The sequence below is a fragment of the Thermobia domestica genome, chromosome 15 (assembly GCF_964235325.1).
Source record: "Thermobia domestica chromosome 15, izTheDome1.hap1.1, whole genome shotgun sequence".
Lineage (NCBI taxonomy): Eukaryota > Metazoa > Arthropoda > Insecta > Zygentoma > Lepismatidae > Thermobia > Thermobia domestica.
Window position 1 is genome coordinate 112498703 of NC_137468.1, and position 24238 is coordinate 112522940.

A 24238-nucleotide genomic window follows, 5' to 3' on the forward strand; every position below is an offset into this window, starting at 1 on the left:
GGTACATCGTTAATTTTCCATAATATAAATTTCGTTAAGAAGATGTTCTATTTATTGCTGGCTTATTTATTTATTTATTTATTTATTTATTTATTTGTAGTTTGTGTGTAGGAGAATGTTGTGACAGCGAAAATGTTATGCATAAAGAAAGAAAAAAGACATTCTGGCTGCTTCGTACACCTCTATACCTACTTGCTGCTCCTCGCTGGTGACGTCACGCAAAACGAGGAGCGAAGCGTCTGTGCGTATAGCCCAACCTTTCCTTCTAGTAACCTTGGGTAATACCTATCACACTTCTCTCCATCTCCGGGTAGAGAGAAGTAATCAGCAGTAGTAGTCAGCAAAATATGAATGCCTTTATTGTTAGTAGACATGTCTACATTTAGATATAGTACCGATCCATAAACAGACGTTTTTAAGTCGAGATGGCACCGAGACAGACATAAATCGAGACGAGACCAAACTGTCTAGAAAGTGTCGGTTTCATCTCGAATATTGATAAAAATATCCAGGTTTTTTACATTTACTCAAAATGCGTTTCGTCTGCGTTCGTGCATGCTCACATGTAAGATGTGGAACGTTTACCTGAGGAATACAGGAGTCATGGATGAGCGCACGAGACCGAAATATTGGAAACCATTTTCTACAACGCACAGTTTCGAGCTGGCATTTATTTATACAGTACCGTAAGACGGAGTTAACTTTGCACAAGATTTAAGCAATTTTAAAGAAAATCGCATGTAACTTACAAACGTAATGATTTAGAACACTGTATTTGAAACATATAATAGCTAAATATATAAGGAAAACATTAGTGCAAGTTCATTAATAAACATTCATAGGACCATACTTAATGAAATATAAACTTTGGTGCAAAGTAACCGCATTGCTGAGGTTACTTTGCACAACGCACAAAAAAGTATGTTCAGCATACGAATATAACGTTTCTGTGCAATGTTTTCCCTTCAGTATTTATACATTTTACTTTCTACACAAAACTGCATGCAATCTACTAATATTGATAGAATGATGGTACTGGTATCAGTGCTTAGTTTGAATTATCGATATTTGTAAAGGAAATTATGTATTTTCTGGTACCGGCACAGGAACCGCATTCTAATAGTTTAGCATATGTCCCACAAAAAGGCCAACTCAGGAACAGAAAAAAAAAAAAAATCCCCGTGAATTGATTTGCCTTGGTTATTCCTTACCTATGTCCAGGAATATCATCCCAACCGTAATCAGTGGAAGATTTATGGAGTTTGGGACTTTCAGGCTGAAGCCAACCCAAATTGCATGATTTTTTTTTTAATCTGATGTTTTTCGTTCCCATGCGCATAAGCTGCAAGCCCCTGGCCCCCCCAAAAAAGGTCTAGTGATTTCTAATAAAAGAACGAAACCTTTGTGAGTGAAGCCCCTCTCAAACTACTTTTCTGAATCCACCACTGTTCATAATTTATTTACCAACAAGAAATTCATTCCGGCATCTACCTAAATAGGAAATTTACCTAAATTTAGAATGCAGGAGGTTCCGGTAGTAATAATTTCCTATCTAAGCGGTATTTTGGATCGGTGCAAAGTAACCCTGAGTAGAGGCTGAGACCGCCTTCTTCCAGTTTTATTTTTTATGACTTTAAAACATTTCACATTTCAATTTCAACTATTGCATCAAAGTCCCATTATACACAGTAGTATTCTACGAAACTGACTTAACTTTGATAGAAATTCTTGTACGTGATATCTTTCAAATTTTGGTGGTCTATACAGTGACTGCTTTCCATACGGCTACAACAAAGAACCCACCCGGTAATTAGAACTGATGTTAACCGCGAACATTATAGCGATAGCCAAAATACAGTTAAATGTTGTATCTTACGGTGGCAGTTGAAACTTCCTCTTTACTGTTCATGGTTTTACCGACAGAGGGCTGTGAAACTGTGAAACTTTTTTTCATATTTTGTGCATTGTCTTACGGTAGTTATTATCTTTCCTGTTATTGTAATTATCCATAAAGGTTGGGCATTATATTCCTAATCTGAGTTTGTGAAGGAAACACAGTTCAGAAAGCTCTTTATTTCGGGTTCGGCTCTGTCTCTCTAAGGAATTACAAAGGGCACTAGGAAAGTTTTGCAATAAAACAGAACGGACCATCACAGGAGTTTGCACTTTAGTGCGTGTTTAGACATGTTCAAACATGCACTGAAGAAGCTCTAGTCATTGTCTTAGTGTCAATTGATTCTCAGCTGTGGTAGTGAAATGTCGTCGTGGTCAAAAACTGAATACCGGGCAATTTTGCGCTACAGTTTTGCACATAGTTTAAGCGTTGATCAGTGTTCAGAGAAAATGTCTTCTGTGCTTGGAGAGAATTGTCCTCATCGTACATGATATTTAGGTGGTACCGAGAGTTTCAAAAAGGAAATTTCAGCCTTGAGGTCGGTCCAAGGTCAGGTCGGCCATATTCATCCGTGACTGAACAAAACATTGCTTCAGTAAGGAAAGTGGTTGAAACAGATAGACGGGTTACATACCATCAAATATAGGCATGCTTGGACACGTTCTTGTTACAGGTGACGAAACTTGGCTGTATTACTATGACGTCCCGACCAAGGCTCAAAACAGTGTGGGTGTTCGAAGATGAGGATATCCCGTGGCTGTTCGAAAGTCCACATCAATGAAGAAGAGAATGGAGGCGGTACTTTTTAGTGTGTGGGGAATTGTCTAGTAAGTTGTGTTAGAAACACAGAAGACAGTCACAGGAAAGTGGTATACCGAGAATGTCTGCCTCCAGTTCTTACAGCTCCCAAACAGTTACGTCCTAACTCAAGGATGGGCGCATGGTTTCTTCACCACGATAACCCTCCAGCGCACCGTTCGAAAGTTTGCTCAGAGTATTTGACCAGCACTGGACTAAAACTGTTAGAGCACCCTCCGTACAGTCCAGATATCGCTCCCTGCGACTTTGCACTTCCCTCCACGTGAAGACCAGACTGAAAGGAAGGAGTTTTACAAGCGATGATGCCCTATTAAGGGCTTGGGACGATGAGTGTGCCCAGATCTCTGCTGAAAGATCACAGAGTTTCTTCGACGACTGGTTTCGAAGAATGAAAAAGTGTGTAATGTATGGTAGAAAGCACTTTGAAAAAATGTAAGAAATAAGGTCGTTTTACAAAACTTTCCTAGTGCCCTTTCTACTTATTTAGAATATTTATTTCACTACAGTCATTTATGTGAGTGGTGGTACCGAATTACCATTGAACTTACGGCACAAACTTCAGATTAGAATTACTATTATTTATACGTTTTTGAGTTCTACGTTCTACAGTTCTGGTCTTCAGGCATTACAAATGACAAGAAATGAACTGTGATAGATCAATATATATCACTCGTGCTGGAACCCACAACAGGCAGCTCCTGTGATCACTAATCTAATTCTTTACACCATCTCACCATGCCACAGACTCTGAATAGAATGGGAGCGAAATATTGATTGCTGTTATCATTGGAATAATAAGATATAACGTTATGATAGTGGAAGTACTGCTTCACAGAGTAAGTACGAATAAGAATAGCAGTATATAAGCAGTCGAACATGATTATTACGTGAAATACAGAAAGTTTATAGAGAATAAGTAAAATATAAATAAGAAATATCTTAGCTAATGTGATAAAGTAGCAATAAAATATCGAAATTTAGGTTGGCATGTGCTATTGGTTTTATGGAATTATCTCAAAAGATCGTATTCTTCTAACGAGGGAACCTATCCAAGTGTAACTCTGACTTCGAGTCGAGACTATGGCCGTTGGATACCTCGTCCCAAAAGAACACAACACGAAAAGGGATACATCCTCGATCGCAATCGTTGCGGAGATATAAGCGTGAAAAGTTAGAAATTGAACTCCATACTATACATTACAAAGTCAGATTCCGGGTCAGATTTTTCGGAAACTCAGCAAATACCTATCAAATTAGTGTGGGGAGCACAGCACCTTTTGAATGAAAAATTTATTGTCCCCGGGGCACTCGCAGGGTTCCAGGCAGGGTCCAACTCAAAATTTGCAAATGGAACCGGGGGTCAAGTAGCATATTGTATGAAAGCTATTGTTAAATAAAAGAAGAGAGAACAAATCTCAATTCTCTACGATAACCTTGTGTAAACGAGCAACTGGTCAAAATGTCAATACAACCTACATCAGAAAATCTATGGCCACGCTTCTAAATCGGTTAAGTTACGACTTTAACAAAACAGAAAAACACGTTTAAAGTGCAAGATATTGAAGTAAAGCAAATTGCTGCAGAGTCTCTCTCTCAAAAGCACCCTCCGATATATTTTATTTCTATACCATTATTCCAGTTTTCTCCAACCCCACTCCTCTCCAAGTTGCCTCACAGTTTCAAGGTTATTCCTTTTCGTCTTTACCATCATGTTTCTCGTTCAGCAAATCCCCGATAGAAATTTCACAGTGCAATCTGTGAATTTGGGGTCCCGATGCGCGAAGCATATACTGTTCCCTTTTGACCTTCTCACCCTACACGACGATTGCGATTGACAATGTATCCTTTCTCTTCTAGGACACGAAATTCAATGGTCATGGTTATTCTATGGTTCATTGGTCATTCGAAGTCACACTTATACTTGGATAAGGTCCGTTGTGCGACTCTGTGAGAGACTCTGCAGTAATTTGCTTTATTTCAATGCGTGGCCAGATTTTCTGATGTAGGTTGTATTGACATTTTGACCAGTTGCCCGTTTGCACAGGGTTATCGTAGAGAGTTGAGATTTGTTCTATCTTTGTATTTAACAATGGCTTTCATACAATATGCTACTTGACCCCCGGTTCCATTAGCAAAATTTTGAGTTGGACCCCGCCTGGGACCCTGCGAGTGCCCCGGGAACACAAATTTTTTATTCAAAAGATGCTGTGCTCCCCACACTAATTTGATATGTATTCGCTGAGTTTACTTACTCGACCGTTTCCGAAAAATCTGACCCGGAATCTGACTTTGTAATGTATAGTATGGAGCTCAATTTCTAACTTTTCACGCTTATATCTCCGCAACGGTAGCGATCGAGGATGTATCCCTTTTCGTGTTATGTTCTTTTGGGACGAGGTATCCAACGGCCATAGTCTCAACTCAAAGTCAGAGTTACACTTGGATAGGTTCCCTCGTAAGTGTTGGGTAGGTGAAAAAGGTTTTATATAATGCACGTACTTTGTCAGGTAAAGGGTAGTCTGTGACTGACTAGGGATGATTCTATTCCGGGACCAAGTACCTGGAGAAAACCTATATATCGTGTGAAAGCTCTTGCCATGAGAAGTACGAAACAGTTTTCAAATCACGGGCAAACCCGCAAACTGACCCTATATGAAGGCAGTTTGTTGGTGTTTGTGTCCTTATGTATAGTATATTCGACAGAAATAAAAATGAATGTTACGATGCATCACACGTAAGCCCCTGAGCATATCATGTTCCTGTTTAGCTCACTGCTAGAACGTGACTCGGGTAAAGGTTTAATAATGTCACTTTGCACCCAAACATACCCATTTCGTCAGTGTTGCCAACGAATTCTAAATACAACGTGGCAGATGGTTTCTGTACCACTCGATGTATATCCATGAAATGTATAAACATAAACATCATTCGTCACTAGAGAAAATATATGTCGGACATATTCCTCTCCCAAAGACCCCAGTTTGTCAGTGTTGCCAACCAAATATAAAAATAAAAAACTGTAAAATAGGTTCCGTTCATACACCAAGCTTGACAGGAACATCACACGAACTATAACAAAGATGTTGAGTGTGGCCATCTCCCAACCATTCTAGGTTGTCAGTGTTGCCAAAAAGTGTAAACATCACAATGTTGAAGTGGCGTGAATGTCATTGAACGAATATATGACAAAAAAGATAGAAGCAGCATTGGACAATGGAAAACATAGTGTGAGTGTCCCCGTCTCCCAGGCATCTCAGTGTCGCGGGTATAATTAGACTGTGACCCATACTAGGTTTGTAGTATGTTAGTGAACCCACAAGTACCCATGTTGTCAGTTATGTCCGCCGAAGGGGTAAACTTCATGCGAAAATCTTGAATGTTCGCATTGATTGGCAACACTGCCACACTGGGGTGCTTGTGAGACGGGGACATACACTATGTTTTCCATTGTCCAATGCTGTTTCTGTCACATTTGTCATATATTATTTCAATGTCATTCACACCATTTTCAATATTTCTATATATTTACACTTGTTAGCAACACTGACAACCTAGAATGGTTGGGAGACAGCCACATGAACATCTTTTTGCTATAGTTCGTGTGATGTTTCTGCCAAGCTTGGTGTATAAACGTCTCATCGAACGGAACCTGTTTTACAATTTCTTATTTTTATACTTGGTTAGCAATACTGACAAACTGGGGTCTTTGGGAGAGGAATATGTCCGACATATATTTTCTCAAGTGACGAATAATGTTTATGCCACGTTTCATGGATATGCAATGAGTGGTACAGAAATCATCTGCCACGTTGTATTTAGAATTCGTTGGCAACACTGACGAAATGGGTACGTTTGGGTGCAAAGTGATATTATCAAACCCTTACCCGAGTCACGTTCTAGCAGTGAGCCAAACAGGAACATGATGAGCTCAGGGACTTACGTGTGATGCATCGTAACTCATTTTTATTTCTGTCGAATATACCATACATAGGGTCAGAAACACGAACAAACAGTCCCCATATGGGGTCAGTTTGCGGGTTTGCCCGTGATTTGAAAACTGTTTCGTACTTCTCATGGCAAGAGCGTTCAAACGATATATAGGTTTTCCTCAGGTACTTGGTCCCGGTATGGTATCATCCCTAGTGAATTGTTTATTGTGATTAATTATGAAGATTCATGTAATTTAGGTATCAGAATATGTAGAATTGAAGTAGTGAAATAGTTGTAACAAATTATATTCTCGATATATGTTTGAGATTTTATAAACTAATTAAAAGGGTGTCATATCAGGTCCTCGAAAGGGTGAACTCGAAAAATGGATTTTTTTTACCCTTCGCATCAGACAGGTCTGGTCAACACATAGATACAGCGTTTTGCCGTAGTTCGTCCTTAGTATTCTCACAGTTACAAGATAAACAAAGATTCCTCCTTGCTATCTTAATGTACTTGCAAAACTTTCAGCTTGATTTCTCAACACCCTGCTTTCAGGATTCGCCCTTTCTCTTCCAAGGTCTTAAGACAAATTCTAATTAGTGAGTATTTGATATTAAATACTATTCGGTATATTTGTGTTCATATTGAAAATTAAAGTAACTCGACTATTATGTTCAAATAGTATGGTACCGGTACAGATTAATTTTAAAGTACCATCCTAGCTAATGAAGTATAATAATATTAAGGTTATAAGTAGAGGCACGAGTTTTTCGCAATGCGCGATAAAATGAAATGCGTCAGAATTAAGTAATTTTCAGTTTCTTGACGTTTTATGATATTCTATGTGTATTTTCGTTGGTTTCTGTTACGCGATAAAACGCGAAATTGGCAGTTTTGCGCGAAATTTCTAACACGCAAAATGACACGAAATTTTAAAAATATCTATTCATTGATTTGAAAACGCCAGTTTTCCGCTGACGGAACGGTAGAACGTAGCATGAACGGTGCATTTTGGGTGATTCAAACATGGCTATAGAGAACATATTGTACGTTAGCTTTCATCATCGCAGCTGGATGGAGAGGAGCCATTTTAATTAGCTAGCCATAAGCGACAAACGTACAAGGAGGAAAACGTGGAAAAATTATCATGCTTATGTTTAATGCTTAAATGTAACTTGTGTGTTTTCAGAATACAACAAAACTTTCCTATTCACAGTAAGTTTAGTTATTGATTATCCTTCAGTTTGATTTAAAAAATATTACTTTCTATAAGTGAAATTTACAATGTCAAATTAAATATTCAGTGTATTTTGTTTTTAGGTAATTAATAGTTTATTTCTGTACTGATTTATGAATAAAAGAAACGATTGTAAAAATATCAGGGAATATCTTTTCTACAAGAGCTACAAAATGCGGAACTTTATTTGGAAAATGCGACAAAACGCAAAATATGAAAAACGAAACGCGAAATTTTCAAATTCTTAGTGCGAAAAACTCGTCCCCTGGTTATAAGGTTATTGGTGTAACTTTTATTCTTTTTTACATTAGATTTTGTATTTATCAATTATTGACATCAATCAGAGAATGTGTGTGGCTAATAATAAAATATCATGAACAAATTCGTTTCTTAATGCGAGAGATATTTAGGTATGTTTGGAATTCAAAAGTAGTTGTGATCGTTATTAAATACTATATACCACCAGTAAAATAATTAGACCTATTTGTAAGTAATATTTCTATTTGGATTTTATGCTTGTTACTGCTTTTAACAGTTAGGCTCATATCTTTATTTAAAGAAGTTGCAGATAAAGTAATAAGATCTCGTTATGCTTAGTACAGCAATATTGGGGGTAGGAACAATGTCTGCTAAAGTCTTTGTTTAAATGTACCATCCGAACATTCGTCTTGTGAAATCACCTTATAAACATTCTGAGTTGCCACCTGTGGGATTCGAATAGCAGAACTTGCGAATTGAGAATCCTAACCATTCATCGAGGCATCATCAATAAAATCGGTATGTTAGATTATCAGTGACGTTATATGGGGGTGTGGTTGAAAAATTCGACAACCCTTATTGTAATCTTCTATTTACTTTATGCACTTTCCTCGAAACAGTTTCATCCTCGTAACATTTATTTACAATTTAGGCATGGATAGTCACTGAATAAAGATAAATTAATAAGAAAAGTTCGACTAAGTGGCTAGAAGGCGCGAATTAGTATATTGATAAATTACTTCAGTCACATTTACCCAGCAATTTGTTTCTTCGGGATTATCAACTTTTTCGACCACAACCGTAAAGTATCTGCTATGCCAATTAGAAATCAAAGTGACGTCCTATATTGAAAGTTTATCGTGTGAATACATTTTCTTCTTTTTTTTCCCCTACCTAACTTAACTTTTAGCCCCTTAAAATCGCAAGAAGTAGGCCAAAGACAAATTTTTTTCTGAGTCTCTCATTTTCCTCGTTTCCTTTGCCACGCTTTCAATGCTTGCATTTTGGAAGTTTTAGAAAAGTTCACGTAAAATGACAAAATCAATAGAGTGCGTTTCCGTCGTGGGGAACGAAGACACAGAAGGGTGGCAGGCCCCATTTTTCACGGGCCAACTTAGTGAATCGGGCGACGAAGAGAAATGGAAGCTGGGCGAGTGCGACGAAACGTAAAGATTGCGAAGACGCAGCAAGAAACGCAACCACTTCTTTTATTTTCTCTGTTCCTCTTTCCACCGGGACAACTGAAAACCGTCAGATAATGAAACAAAAGAGAGCATCGTGGGATGAGCGGAACTGGGCAAGGAACCAAATGTGACGCATCACAGGAAGTGCAAGGATTTCTTTTTGTGAATTTCTCTTTCCCTCGTTTAGTTTTTCCTTTCTCTCTCTCCGAATGTATCTTTAGAAATTTGTTCTGTGTTCAGTAACTAATATGAAAATATTTGAAGGAAATAACATTAATATGGCTACGCTAAGATTTGTATAGTATGTATTATAATTAAGAAAATAGTCAGTTATAAGCTCACACTTGACACGCGTGTTACATGGTTCGATTTTCAAGATAGTTTCTATTACGTAAAGAAGGGATGCATACTTAAAGATTCATTTGAACAGAAGGGTGCTTACTAAAGTCTTGTATGTAAGAAATACAATTTCGATCAGTTAATATTAAAATAGGTGCATGTATGTGCATATTTTAAATATTATAATGTGCAAAAATAATACTTCATCGTTTATTCAGTGTTTAGTCATATAAGATATAACTAATCGAAGAGAAAGTAGGATAATTAACTGATGACGTAAAATATTGAAAATTAAATTCCACTATTTAACTAACTCCATCGTCTGTTTTTTCGTTGCAAATATGCATGTACTGAATTTCTGCTCTTGAAGTTCCCAATGCTGTTAGTGTAAAAATACATTTTTAACTTATTTACTTTCTTCTGAAATGTTTCCGAGAATATAAAGAGGTTCAGGTACCATTAATTCATTTCTAAAGGTAAACGCTTATGCCGCAGCCGTAACTTTCGATTCTTATCCATCCTTTGTCATCTCATTATATATTACATAATGGTTCTTCCTTTTGAAATGAGATATTTTCCCTCACCCTCTGAGCTTCCCAACAGTTTTCCTTCAAAATGCAAGAAGATAGATATCCTGTCACAAAAGATGCTGAATGAACTTAATTCTTCTGTTCCTAATTACAATTTTTTTTTCTTTCTGGATTTCATGTCTGTAGTGCTTAATTGGGTTTCATTGCATCAACTGGTCCTTGTAAACTTTTTCTGTCCATTTTTCTCCTAGAGACACATCTGTATAATAATATACTGCGCACGAGAGTTTTAAGAAATTTCTTCACATTCTCAACATTAATGGGATAGTATTTAAGTGTCAGTAATATTTTATTTAAAATTTTAGCATTTTACTTAATTCTTTGTTGGAATCTGGTATGAATGCCATATCATCAGCAAAATTAGTGGGGTAAATTTATTAGCAATCAATTTATTAGCAATTGTTTCTTTATCTTTTATTAAGGATGTTGTCTCTTTTATGAATAAATGAAATTATATGATAATGGATAACCTTTGTCGCACTTCCTTTAGTATTTTTGCTTCTTCTTTGTGCCAATTTCTCGGTCGCTTTCTTCCTCAATCAAGCCCTAATATGTGCATTGCTTGAAACAGGCTATTTACTAGTCACTATCAAACGACTCCTGTTAAGTTCTAGTTATGATCAAAGTCTCTTTTGGCTGTATGATAAACAGTTATGTGCGGGAGACTCGGGTTCGATTCCCTATAGGAATTCGTGTGGTTCGACTTTAGGATTAAGCAGTAAGTCTATATCTTGTATACCTCGATGCTGAAAAATTACATCCATCAATTCCGGGATGAATACAAACAATGTTACAGGCTAAAGGTTGTCTAACACCATATACATGCAGTGTATTAAGATATTTTATAACGATATTCTTCTGTTAAGACTGAAGTTAATGTGGATACAATGCACCCACTAAGTGGCTGCCTATGATTAGAGTGATCCCACACGTGACTGGAAAATATGTAGAGGATAAAAGGACGGTAAAATGATCAATAATTAAGCTTCACGGCACATCCCGTGCGCTAGCCTTGCCCTCCGGAAACTGCAACTGGAACAGGCCAAGGTGGTGATTTTATTAGTGGCCATGTGGCTGGATGGTTCACCTATGCATCGTCGCCGAGTCCAAAGGCAATTTCTGCAAGTTTCTGCCTTTGGCCGCGGAAGAATTGGGCTATATCGGATTTGCTGATTACCCTTCGGAGACATTGTATCCATTTTAGGTAGAATACTGCCAATAGTAATGCTAATATGAAATCGATGATCCGGGAAGTCAATACACAAGAAGTGCAGGATCACAATGTCTGCATTAAGCCTCCGTGAACAAGGATAAATTTACTGTGACGGATTGGACAGTCATTCAAAGAGAACTGCAGCAATTTCAGATTGTTGCGCAGGGACCACCATTCCCATGAGCTGTACGACATCGCTTGTTGAGCCGGATCACATGTCAATGGCGCATATTGCTGCGGCTCATTTTTACTGCATAACATAGGTGTGGCTGTAGATGTGGTGCAAACATCGCGTATGCAGAACCGAATGACTATCATCTTAGATAATGATGTGGAGAAGCGGGATTTATTATGAAAATTTATGTATTTTTTGATTTCCAAATATCTTAGATCTTAATTATTTTGATTGTTTTTAACTAATAGCTGACGCAAAGAAAACAAAATAACCCTATCTTTTTATGCGTTGTTTGTAAACAGTAGCATGAAGCAGTTGCCTTACTGAAATTTTAAATTCAGTATTGTGACTTCAATAATGTCAACAGGCTAGATGACATCTGCATTCTAGTTCAAGTGTCATTAGATTTTTTATATCCTCACATGTAGTGCGCACGATACACCACTGAGGTTTTGGATCTGATGTGATCTATTTAGTGCAGGTTCTACATAGTTTCCAACAAGATTACACGCGACCGCATACAGCATACATGATTCGATACTTCCTGGATTACACAATTCAAGTTCCATCGTCGGTTCATTCACATGATATTTCTCGAGGTAAATACGTCTAAACCATGGTTTCACAACTTCTCTCAAACCAGAGACATCCTTAAGCTTAAGTTAACTAACTTTCGCAGCGTATTTGCTTGCTATATCAAAGGAGGACATTCTAGGTCTCATCTTCTCTATGTCTTCTCGTTTCGTAGGTTTTCTTTACTCCTATGGTGAATCCACATACAATCGACGTCTAGAATATCTGCTAGCCTGGGCAGTTACTCATACCATACGATGGGAAGTGTAATCATTTCACACTTTCACCATACCGAATAGTATTAAGGACCACTTTGAACTCTCCTTGTAATTCATAGATCTGCTGCAATGTGGCGTTTGTATTGCACCAGGATCAACTCTAATGGAGTTAGCAAAGGTCAGTCAGCTACACGAAAATATTTAGTTTTTTTTTGTCATAATAACCAAATGGCTTTCTACAAATTATACTCATATAATGGAAAGAAGTTACGCTGTTGAAGAATGATGAAAATTTGTGTATTATTTGATTTTCAAATATTTGAAATCTACATGATTTTCATTATTTTCTTGTAATGGGTGGCACAAAGGGAAAAAATCCTCTTTATTTAATGTATGTAAACAGTAGCATGCAGGCAACATGCCACAGCCGTTTCATCCCACTTTGCCTAATTCCCGTTTCGCCGAACACTGTCACCTGTCATTCACAATTAAAAATATTGTCCTCCATTTAGGCGAAGTGGACATTCCCATTTCGCCTAATGATTTTATTAAGTGGAAACTTCATCTACAGAGAAGTATTAACAGTGTTTCTACAGCATTTTATACTATATCCTTACTCTCTGTTTATAGTATATCCTTACCCTCCGCTTACCGCTAGTCATAATTGTAATCCTGAACCATTCAATTACAAGTAAAGTTTCACATTATCAATTAACAACAATATCAGCTACAACCATTCTGGCTATCGCCATGATTTCCCACCTCCAACAGCTGCATGATTCTCTCGTTTTCGGCCTGTTTTATCTTCATTAGTTGAAGGGAAAAGAAAATATTCGGATGATGCAGTGTAAAGTGGTTGTTCCATTTATGATGCCATCCCTCTACCTTGTTCGTCATTATCTGTTGGCCACTCTCGAAGTGATTTCATATTTCTCTAAAGTAATAAATAAACAATGCCGGGACAACGTCAGTTCCTGAAGAATATCCAATTAGATTTTTAAAGTAAAGATAAATGCAGTACATCTTTACGTAACACTTTGAAGTAATCAGGAGGTTAACGCAGACACAGCAAGCTAAAATGTAATGCTGACTCTTGATGTACGAGCTCTGGAATACACAACATGCTTTTCCAATATCATGCACTTTTTCAAGATGAAAAAAACAATAAATAAATAAATAAAAACAAAAAAGAAAGACTTGCTAAAATAGACAGTCACTTAAGATTAAAACTTATCATTGACAAATCAAAATGTTTATGAAAAAAGGTTAACATTGCAAAATATCATGGCCATTAAAATATAGTATTCTGCATAACCCTAGGCTAAGCCTAGTAATGTGCTGGTAATAATAATAATAATAATAATAATAATAATAATAATAATAATAATAATAGGATTACTTACGGCGAAAATGTTGCATCTGCATTATCAGTCCAAGCTCTCACAATGTAGTCATGGAAATCTTGCTTTTTAAAAAATTATTTATTTGTGGCATTTCAGGAGCATTTTAATGTCGCACAAGGAGATTTATCACCCACCGATTTGAATGAAACTTTGCACACTTGTAGAACATCGAAAAATAATCGACACGTATTTTTTTGTTTCGGCAATGGTGAAGATTTAAGGATAGAAACCACCCTGTGAACGTTAGGGGTGGTCTCCAAGCATGGACAAAAAACAATCATTTAATATAGAAGAAAACATACTGCCAGGAGGATTTTAGGACAGCTGATTCAGAATCTGACGTCAAAATTACAAAATTCAAAATGGCGGATCCATACGAATACAAAATGCCTTCTGATTTGAATTTTTTTGCACTTAGCCAAGAACAATTATAGTTAGCAGGGGTTACTATGAGAAGGTTGCAAACCGATTTGAAATCTCTTTCTATTGATTTTAAGCCCTTATATTTTAACGAAACGCTTGATTAAAGTGAGTCTCTACACCTCTCTCTATTCGGGGTGTTATATATAGTGAGTTCCTTCGCCTCTCACTATGTCAGAACATCACATATCCTCTATTGTTATAATTACGAATGTATTGAGGAAACGCTTTACAGGAATGATATTTGGTTAAAAAAGAAGTGTGTGATGCATAAACATTGTTTACACCAAGCTCACCTTATAACTGTGACAAATCGCAAAATGCAGCACAATCTTCTTCCAAATAACTGTCCACGCATATCTAGTAAGATTTGCAAATCTGGGAGAAGAAAACTGATTATGAATCAGTTATCGGGATCTAAATTATATTATTACGGAGATGAAAATTTATGTTATAGTTGTAGAGGACAATATCAGTAAAATGTCTCAAGAAGTTTTTCCACGGCCTAAAGACGAACACATCAAGAGACTGAATTCTACTAGTTGTTAGTGCCGAATGGTTTGTATTTTGAGGTACTCATTTGTTCGTAAAATAGGTTGAAAAGTTGATTGTGACCACTCCACGAATCTAATAACAAAATAGACTTTGCATTAGACGCTGAGAGAAAAACCTCTCGAAACCATGATCTCACAAGACATGTTAATTTTCCCGAATTTGATGCTTTCACAAGGACACTTGCAGATTAAAAGAGGTTGTTTTGGACTATAGGGCCAAGTGTTCCGTTATTTTCCTGCAAAATAATTAACAACGGTGATAACACCATTTTCAGAAATTAAAGACTGTATAGTGTAGCTGTGAGTCATAGATTTATTAACTGTGCCACACTTTCTACTGTTTGTGTCTCTGTAAACGCTATAGTGAGAGATGCAGAGACTCACTTTAATCAATCATGCCATTAAAATGAGTACAGAAAGGTCTTTCAAATTGGTCTGCAACCTCCTCGCAGTAATCTCTGCCAGCTATGACTAACTGCAGAGAATTTCAAATCAGAAAACATTTTGTAATTGTAATCACTATATTGGATCCACAATTTTGAATTTTGTAATTTTGACGTCAGATTCTGAATCAGCTGTCCTATTCCCCCCTCCCCCTTTCAGTATGTGTTCTTCTAAATTAAATCGTTGTTTTTGGTCTATTCTTAGAGACCACCCGTAACGTTCAAAACGTGGTTTCCACCCTTAAATCTTCACCATTGCTGAAACAAAAGAATACATGTCGATTATTTTTCGATGTTCTACAAGTGTGTAAAGTTTCATTAGAATCGGTGAGTGACACTTCCGCAAGTCTTCTTGTCAGTTCTACTTTTATTTCTGATTACAATATTGATTTAATAGAGTAAAAACGTTGAATGCTATCAAGATGCGGTTTCTTGAATCGATTCAGCGTCCTAAGAGTAGGTTCCCTCTCCTCCGTTAACTCTCTATTCAAACCGGAATTAATTGAAATCAGCCATTTCCAGTTTCAACTTTTATTGCCATAAAACGAAAACGGTAACAGATAGCAAGATATCGTTTTTGCATACGATTTAGCGTCTTAAGACAACATAACATTAACTACAACACTTTACCAAAACCGAAAGTAGTTCAAATTTACTATTATTTCCGGTTTCAACGTTTATTGCCATATAACTGAAATGGTAATACTTAGCGAGAAGTTTTTTTTTTTTTTTTTTTTTTTTGCAACAACATATCATGATTATTCACAACACTACCGAAACCAAAAATGGTTCAAATGTACTATTTTTGGTTTCAGTACTGATTTCTGTAAAGCGAAAATGGTAAAAGATATCAAGAAGTGTCCCAAGAATATGTGCTATTTCTTTCCTTAGCCCCCTATTCAAACTGGAAGTTGTTGAAATAAATGATTTTTTGTTTGAACCTTTATCACTATAGAACAAAAACAGTAACAAATAACGAGTAGAATTTGAAAAAGTTTGGACAATTGTACATTCAGTCTTACCAAAGTAATAGGAACGCCTGAAAGAAATGCAGCTTATCTGCTTAATATGGAGTGGGACCATCGTTAGCCTTCATAACATTTCTCATTCGTCGCGAAGTGTAGGCATTATATCATGAATTGTTTCATGATAGGAAGGAGACTCTTTGGAGCATAAGCTTTTGTAGGCATTCAGTATTCCTAGATATAGTTTGCTATTGGAAATGGATACGGTAAAGCAGAAGTAACCAGACTATTACGCATTTTCAGTCACCAGTAGTCCACTTCATATGTTCTTAGTGCCGTTTACTTCACACTAAAAGGGTTGTTGGCGTTGATCAGCGATTTGAAAATGGCAACCTGATCGCGGATATTCAGGTTGTGTAATGCGCGTCAAATTGCGATTGCCGCATTAAGCTATTCCAGATGTAAATTGAGTTCGGCAGTGACTTAAGCCACTTTTGCCTCACGATCGTTGGTTCACTTGGACACAATTCCTCACCATTCGTCTAACACACTAGCCACCTTAATAGGGAAAAGTCACCAAAGTCGGACCCGTCTTTTGTTTTTGAACCATATCTCTAAATAGTATGATGTTTTTATTTGCATTTCATTGGAATAACAACATTAGACATTAGGCAATTCAGCATATAGGTCATAAGATTTTGCTAGAGAATTATTTAATGTAAAATGACAAAAATGGCGTTTATGAAAAAGGTCTCGAAAGTCGGACGCCCCGTAGTTGCTGACATGAAAGTTACAAATAAAGTATCAAAATAGCACAAAACTTTATTTTACAAATACGATATAAATTCCTGAACAATAGAAAAATACACGGTACACGAAGTCAAATGGAAAACAAAACAAACCTCATTAGTCGTTCCCTTTACGACAAAAGTCACAAATGTATACTTCACGGTCATTTCCTGTGCATGCATCGTGTGCCCACATATTTACACATTGCACACTGTGCCCATAATTCATTCCTTCCATAGATAACTTCTCCCCACAGAACAAGCAGTCAGCATCATTATCGTTTGTCACTCCTGCTTGTAGAATATCCAAGTCGCTTTCTCTGCCAGAAATGAACGAAACGTGGCCACTCTCTCAACTGTCGTCGTCCCAATCACGAACTGTCCACGTAAGATCTCTAGTTCGCTTTCTACATCCTCGTGCTTATAGTGCGTTGTCTTGAGAAGTGTTGCTTCTAATAGCATTGCCTTTTGTTTGGGACATAAACAATATGTACAATGGCTTTGGTAACACGCTGCAATCCTTCGCTTGCAATACTGGGATGTCTTGTACAAAGAAATCTGGGACCCAACTTTGGACATGATATGGGGTCCGACTTAGGCATTTCCCTCGACATTTAACCAGTTTCAACTGTATGTACTGCCGAACAGACAGTACAGTTACAAAGAATAGTACTTTCTAAAGATTAAACTGCAAAGTCTGTCCACTAACTTTCTAAAAACTTTCCCAAATGACAGGTTTCTGCACAGACGTCAGAACTTCCCTCCACACCAAAACAAAGAATACCTCAACTTAGTGGGTGTTAGTTGCAGTTTAGTGCTCCATCCTTCACATCCGACTTACGGGACGGGTCCGAATATGGTGACTTTCCTCTATACTTTTAGAAACTAATTGCTTACCCAGGGGACTTTTGCTTTTGTATTATGGAGTATATCATAATTTTTAAACCCTCGTTTTCCATTCTAATATCTGACTACGATAATAAAATGCACTGGATTTCGACTGTTAAACTTAACAAAATATTTCAGGAACATTATTCATTTAGGTTTACTTCACTGTAATATGTGTGGACTTAAGGGAGAGTATATATTTTCATCAGTAAAGTGAAATGGCTATCTAGAAAGAAAAAAATATACACAAGTATCTATCATGAAAATAAGATCCAATTAGTACAATGAGCGAATTTTGGAGAATGATTTCACTTCTTTAAAACGAACTTGCACTGATTTCAGAGATTACGTGATAAATATGTTCAGATATGCATATTAGAGAATATGCTTACTCTTTAACATATTTCATATTGTTGTTGTAAGTTACTTTCTTACTGTTCTAGAGGATCTAGATTATCTTAGTTGTTGAAGGAGTAGACGCCTCAAAATAAATCCGGATTTGTGTAATTAAAGGCCTGGAATTCTCTTCTTCGTGTTCTAGAATGAAATTTACAGCTAGTAATAAAGGAAGAAGTGAGCGAGCGACTATTTAGCCGTCAGAAAGAAGTCCTAATGGATATGGATAATGCGCCGCTCTCGTGTTGCAGTGACAGTAAGGAACATTTAAATTTGTTGTTGGTCAAGTAGTGCTATGTGTTCACTGTTAGAGTTTTGCTAATCTCATTTGGACAGAGATTGAAAAAGAAAAATAAATTTTTACACAGTGGGTTAAACGCGCACTGATGTGGATCCATCGCTGTGTATATTTGTAATGTTAATTTCTATTGTGTGACAAACGCAGAAAGTTCATAGTTCATAGTATAGAGTTCATAGTTAATGAATACGATTAAGTCAAAAATAAAACTCAAATAGAAATTATTAATGAAAGATAAAACACAATTTGTTTCGTCAAAAGTTTTAGGTTAAGGGCTTTCATTATGCCGCCCATCACTTTTCAGAATTTTAGTGAGTAACTTTAAAGATGAAATGGATACTATCTCCAGAAATCGACTACATAAGCATATATTTGTTTTCAAGTTTTTCTTATAGGTCAGAAATTTATAGCAATATTTGTCACGCATTCAAATTTCTGCGCAATATGAAAGACTTCAAAATAACTATTCCATTTAGTTAGTATTAAATGGTGTATTTTCCAAAATTACAGTGCTGTTATCTATTTTTGTGTGTGTGTGAAGTTGGGATCGTAGGTAAGATCATTAATGTAGTTTCGATGTGTAAGATTAAGGCGGCAAGTGATTGTATGAGAGTTAGTGAGGTGAGAAAGTGCAAGGAAACACGAAAATGCGCAGAAAACTTACGGATAAATCATTATCCATAAGTTTATATGCGTTGATATAAGCGCTATGACCAAAATGAGTATTCTGTCTCTGATACATCATAGTCCCAACATTATGTGGTTTGCAGATCTAATAAAAAAAAAATACCCACTTCAGCGATTGTAAAACTTTCTAATAGTTACATAGTTACCTTGGTTTGCTTAGTCCCTAATTCGTTGTTAGATCGGGTACCGATTCCATAATAACGCCACATGGATGAGCACTTATCATTTCACTAAGTCTACAGTGGCTCAGTGGTAAAGCACTCACCTCTGGTGCGTGAGGTCCCTGGTTCAATCCCCGGCCAAGTAAGTTTCTGGTGGACAACATCGTGTTGGTGGGTTTTCTCTGAGTACTCACGTTTCCTCCCACACTCATTCCACCAATTCTTCCTTCGTCATTAACTTACGTAATCATCCGTCTCCCTTAGCGTAGAGGGCATACTCATGAAACGTTAAACTGAACGATTTCATGTTTTTCCTTCATTCAACCATCAATCGAGATTTGTGATTTTGTATTCATTTTGAAGAAACAATAACTGAAAACAGTAGTATTCAGTTGGTCTATCAGTTCAGGTAAATCAGCATTTCGAATGGAAAAGGTTCGACCAGAAATAAAAATGGGTGAAAGTGCTCAGAAAAGTGCACCGTATGATAAACGAAAAGTCCCAGGATATGCCAGCTGTGGAAGATTTTCTGTGACGTCATCATCATCAATATGACGGTCGCTGTCAAACTAGTTACCCAGATAAATAACAATGTCTCAGTTACAGTTCAACGTAGATAAATAATGTTGGTATCAGACATGGCGTGAATCAATGAAAACTTGAACCACGACCCACCACTCACCATGATCCACTCCGACCCACCAAAACCCATCGTCACCAACTTTGACCTATGATCCACTCCCTCTTCTCTACTGACTAAAGAGTTTACACTTGTAATAAAATAAGGCTGTGAAATTTTCACTAATTGGAATTTGAATCAATCGCTCAAGCACTGCTCTGTTACAATAACGGTGGATCTGACCTTTACGATATTGTATTATTATTATTAGGTATTCTGCCTTTTGGCAGGTCCTGGGACTAATGAGTTTTTTTTTTTTTTTTTCAATTTTAGATTTGGGCCTGAAAATGTTCCTTCCATTTCCATTTTCAGCTTCCTCTTTTAAATCTCAATATTGTCTCCTATCTTTCAAATTATCGATCAGCTGTGTTCTTCTTCTTCCTATTCCTCGCTTCCCTTCCATCTTTCCTTCTATGGCGGTGTGAAGAAGACAATTTCTTCTCAAGATGTGACCAATCCAATTGGCCTTTCTACGAAGAATGGTAGAGAAATGTCCTCTTCTCTCCTATCCGTTTTAAAACGTCTTCGTTTGTTGCTCTCTCTCTCTCTCTGTCCATTTTATCTTCTCCATCTTTCTCCAACCCACATTTCGAAGCTCTCCAAATATTTCTTCTCTAAATTCCGTAATGTCCAAGTCTGAATCGTACAGTCCAATGCTCCATATATAGCACTGGACCAAGTTCTTAAGTCCAATATTAAACCTGCTACTTAAGAGTGATTTTTTTTTTTTGTTTTGTTTGTTGTTGAATGCTTCTTTAGCTATGGCAATTCTTGACCTGATCTCTTCGGTGCAGTAAGCCTCTCTCGTCAAAATACTTCCCAGATACTTGAAATTATCGACCTCTTCAAGTTCTCTTTGTTCTATTCTGATCCGTAAGGGCGTGTTTCCACGGGATATTGCCATGACTTTCGACATTTCGATGTTAATTTGCATTCCATACAGTTTTCCAGTGTCAACTATTTTGTCAATCATCTCCTGTTGTCCTCCTTCGGTTTTAGTTATTATAACCATATCATCTGCATACCTGATCTTGTTAATGATCTGTCCTCCAATCTTGAAGTCTCCAGTTCGTTCCCATTAATGCTTCCTTCATTAAACATTCACTGTAAATGTTGAATAATTGGGGCGACAAACTACATCCTTGTCTGATTCCTCGTCCAATCTCCACTATATTGGTTTCACCTTCATTCAAGCGCATCTTCACTTGTTGTCCTATATGCAGGTTTTGAATGAGTCGTCGATCTCTCTAGTTGTCTCCGATTTCTTTAAGTATTTTCAGAAGTTTTATCCAATTGACTCGGTCGAAAGCTTTTCGCCAGTTGATGAAGCACAAACACAACTCTTTCTTTACATCAAGAATTGTTTCTGATATAATTCTCATCAATCCAATAGCATCTCTGGTGCCTTTTCCTTTCCGGAATCCAAATTGATCTTCGAACCTTCCATCTATCTTGCTTTCCAGCCGCCTGTTCACTATGCGTGCAGTGATCTTTCCAGTGGGGGGAATCAGGCTAATGGTTCTGTGATCACTGCACTTCTTTGCTTGATTTTTCCTGGGCAATGCAATCATTGTGACATCAAGAAAATCCTTTGGCCATTCTCCACTCAGGTAGATCTTGTTAATAAGTGGGGTCAGTATTTTCATTGCATTGTCTCCTAATTCCTTGAGCAAATCTACTGGTATGTCATCGTCTCCAGTGGCCTTTCTCTTCGTATGTCTTTGATTGCTTGTACTACTTCACTTTTCAATATACTGGGTCCATTTTTATCATCATCCACATCTTCCTCTGCTTCGATCGCAATATCTTCGGGGCTGTTCTTCTAATCATACAGATCTTTTATGTATTCCTCCCAAATTCTAAGGATTCTTTGATGGTCAGTGGTTACATTACCTTGTTGATCTTCGATGCCGAACGTTCGTATACTTTGGTTAGCTCTCTCTCCTAATTCTTGTGCTTTCTGGTACATCAGATCATATCTGCCGCGCCGTTGAAGTTCCATTATTTCTTCACATATCTGCTCCATGCACACTTCTTTGGCTTTGTCCGTTTCTCTTTTCAGTTCATTATTTCAGCCTTCTGTATTCATTGATGTCCGTGTTTTTTACTCTTCTGCGTTCCTCCATCTTCTTACGCATTGCTTCAGTTATCCATGGTTTTCTCGGTGCTCTTTCCATCCTACCAATATTATTGTGGAGTGTGTCAAGTAGAATCTGTTTAACTTTTCCCCAACTATTCTCTATATTGTCAACCATATCTCCCATTTCACAAAATTCTTCTTCAATCGCTCTATATTGTCAACATATCTGCTCCATGCACACTTCTTTGGCTTTGTCCGTTTCTCTTTTCAGTTCATTATTTCAGCCTTCTGTATTCATTGATGTCCGTGTTTTTTTACTCTTCTGCGTTCCTCCATCTTCTTAAGCATTGCTTCAGTTATCCATGGTTTTCTCGGTGCTCTTTCCATCCTACCAATATTATTGTGGAGTGTGTCAAGTAGAATCTGTTTAACTTTTCCCCAACTATTCTCTATATTGTCAACCATATCTCCCATTTCACAAAATTCTTCTTCAATCGCTTCTTTCACATCATCGTCGATATTTCTTAGTCGCTCTAAGTTCCATTTTCGATTTCTCCTCCCATTTTTCTTGATCGATTTTAACCAGGTTTGCACTTCCGCCACCAGTAGATTGTGATCCGAATCAATGTCCCGCTCCTGGCAGTGTCTTTACGTCTCGTACACTATTCCTAAAACGTTGCTTCACAAGAATGTAATCGATTTGGTAGCGTTTCTTATCTCCTGGACTTTTCCACATGTACAGCGTGGTTTTTCTTTTCCTAAACCACGTGTTCATCACCAGCATATCATGTTGCCTACAGAAGTCGATCCTCGTTCGTTTCCAAACGATCCCGCTACCTTATTCTCAGCTCCTTCTCCTACTACGCTGTTGAAGTTTCCCATTACTATGGCGTTGACCTTACCTCTTCCTTCCTGATGTAATATGTCACTGATCTGATCATACATTACTTCTACTTCATTATCACCATGGTCGGTTGTTGGCATATCACTTGTATTATCACAATATCCACTAGTTTTGCATGTAGTTTTAGAAACACCAAGCGGTCACTGAAGTATTCCACTTTCGTTAAACGTCTTGCTACTTCGTTCTTCATTGCTATCGCGACACCATTCTCGGCCTTATCGCCACCCGAATAGTATATTCTGTAATTTCCCGATACTATCTCATCTTTCCCTGGCCATCTCACTTCACTCAAGCCCACTATGTCCACTTTACATTTGTCCATTTCCATCAAGTTTTCCCTCACGTTGTAGAGTTCGTATGTTCCAGGTTCCCATGCTGAAATGAAAGTTACTATTTTCTCCTCTGACGATTCTTCCGGGAGTAGTTCCCACCCGGAGATCCAAAGAGGGACTATTTTATCTCTGGAATTTTTTACCTAAGGAAGAACCAGGGTCGGATTTAGGGGGGGTGCAAAGGTGCACGTTTACCCCCCTTCGTTGTAAATATACACTATCTAAAATGAGAAGCTAGCAGTGAAAATACCAACACTTCCCGAAACTTTCTGCCATCATGTTTCCGTTTGGGGCTTAAAAGCAAGCAAAGCTTTGCAAAAGTTTAAGGAAAAGGGTTTTCAAAAGGTTGAAGGAAAAGGATTCACCAAGCAAAACAATAGTGTTTGTCAAATAGGAAAGAAAACAGAAGCCAGGAGGAGAGAAGAAATTTTTTTTTCTTGCATAACACTTGCGACTCTCTTTAAAATATTTTCCTCTGTTCTGTGCATCAGTGTTGTCAGGAGTAAAGAATAATGTCACATGTCACTTTGAAGAGTTTCAGTGTGATTGGTTATTTTGGTAGTTGTTGGTGCATCCCCCTTCAGATAATCCTGGATCCGGCCTTGGGGAGAACCATCATATTTATTTATTCTCTGGTAAAATGTTTGCCATAGTCCAAATTACGATGAATTTCAATTAAATTATCATGGGATAATTATTTCCTTGTTGAATTAGGGGCCGCGGTGGCTCAGTGGTAGAGCGTTCACCTCTGGTGCTTGGGGTCTCGGGTTCAAACCCTGCTCCCGCCAAGTGAACTTTATGGTGGAC

General features: G+C 37.4%; 1 protein-coding gene across 2 annotated transcripts in view; it reads left to right on the forward strand.

Moving 5' to 3' along the window:
- Window positions 1–24238, forward strand: part of LOC145671207 (ubiquitin carboxyl-terminal hydrolase 48-like) — a 727624-nt gene that overhangs the window by 276594 nt on the left and 426792 nt on the right. Inside the window, exon 17 of one of the 2 annotated variants that reach the window (XM_081740067.1) lies at window positions 12391–12574. The exons of the other annotated variant lie outside the window; for it this stretch is intronic. Coding sequence (XP_081596193.1) covers window positions 12391–12485 — 95 coding nt within the window. The 3' untranslated portion in view covers window positions 12486–12574. Of the gene's footprint in view, window positions 1–12390; window positions 12575–24238 lie in introns of those variants that run through there. 2 annotated transcript variants of the gene reach the window in all.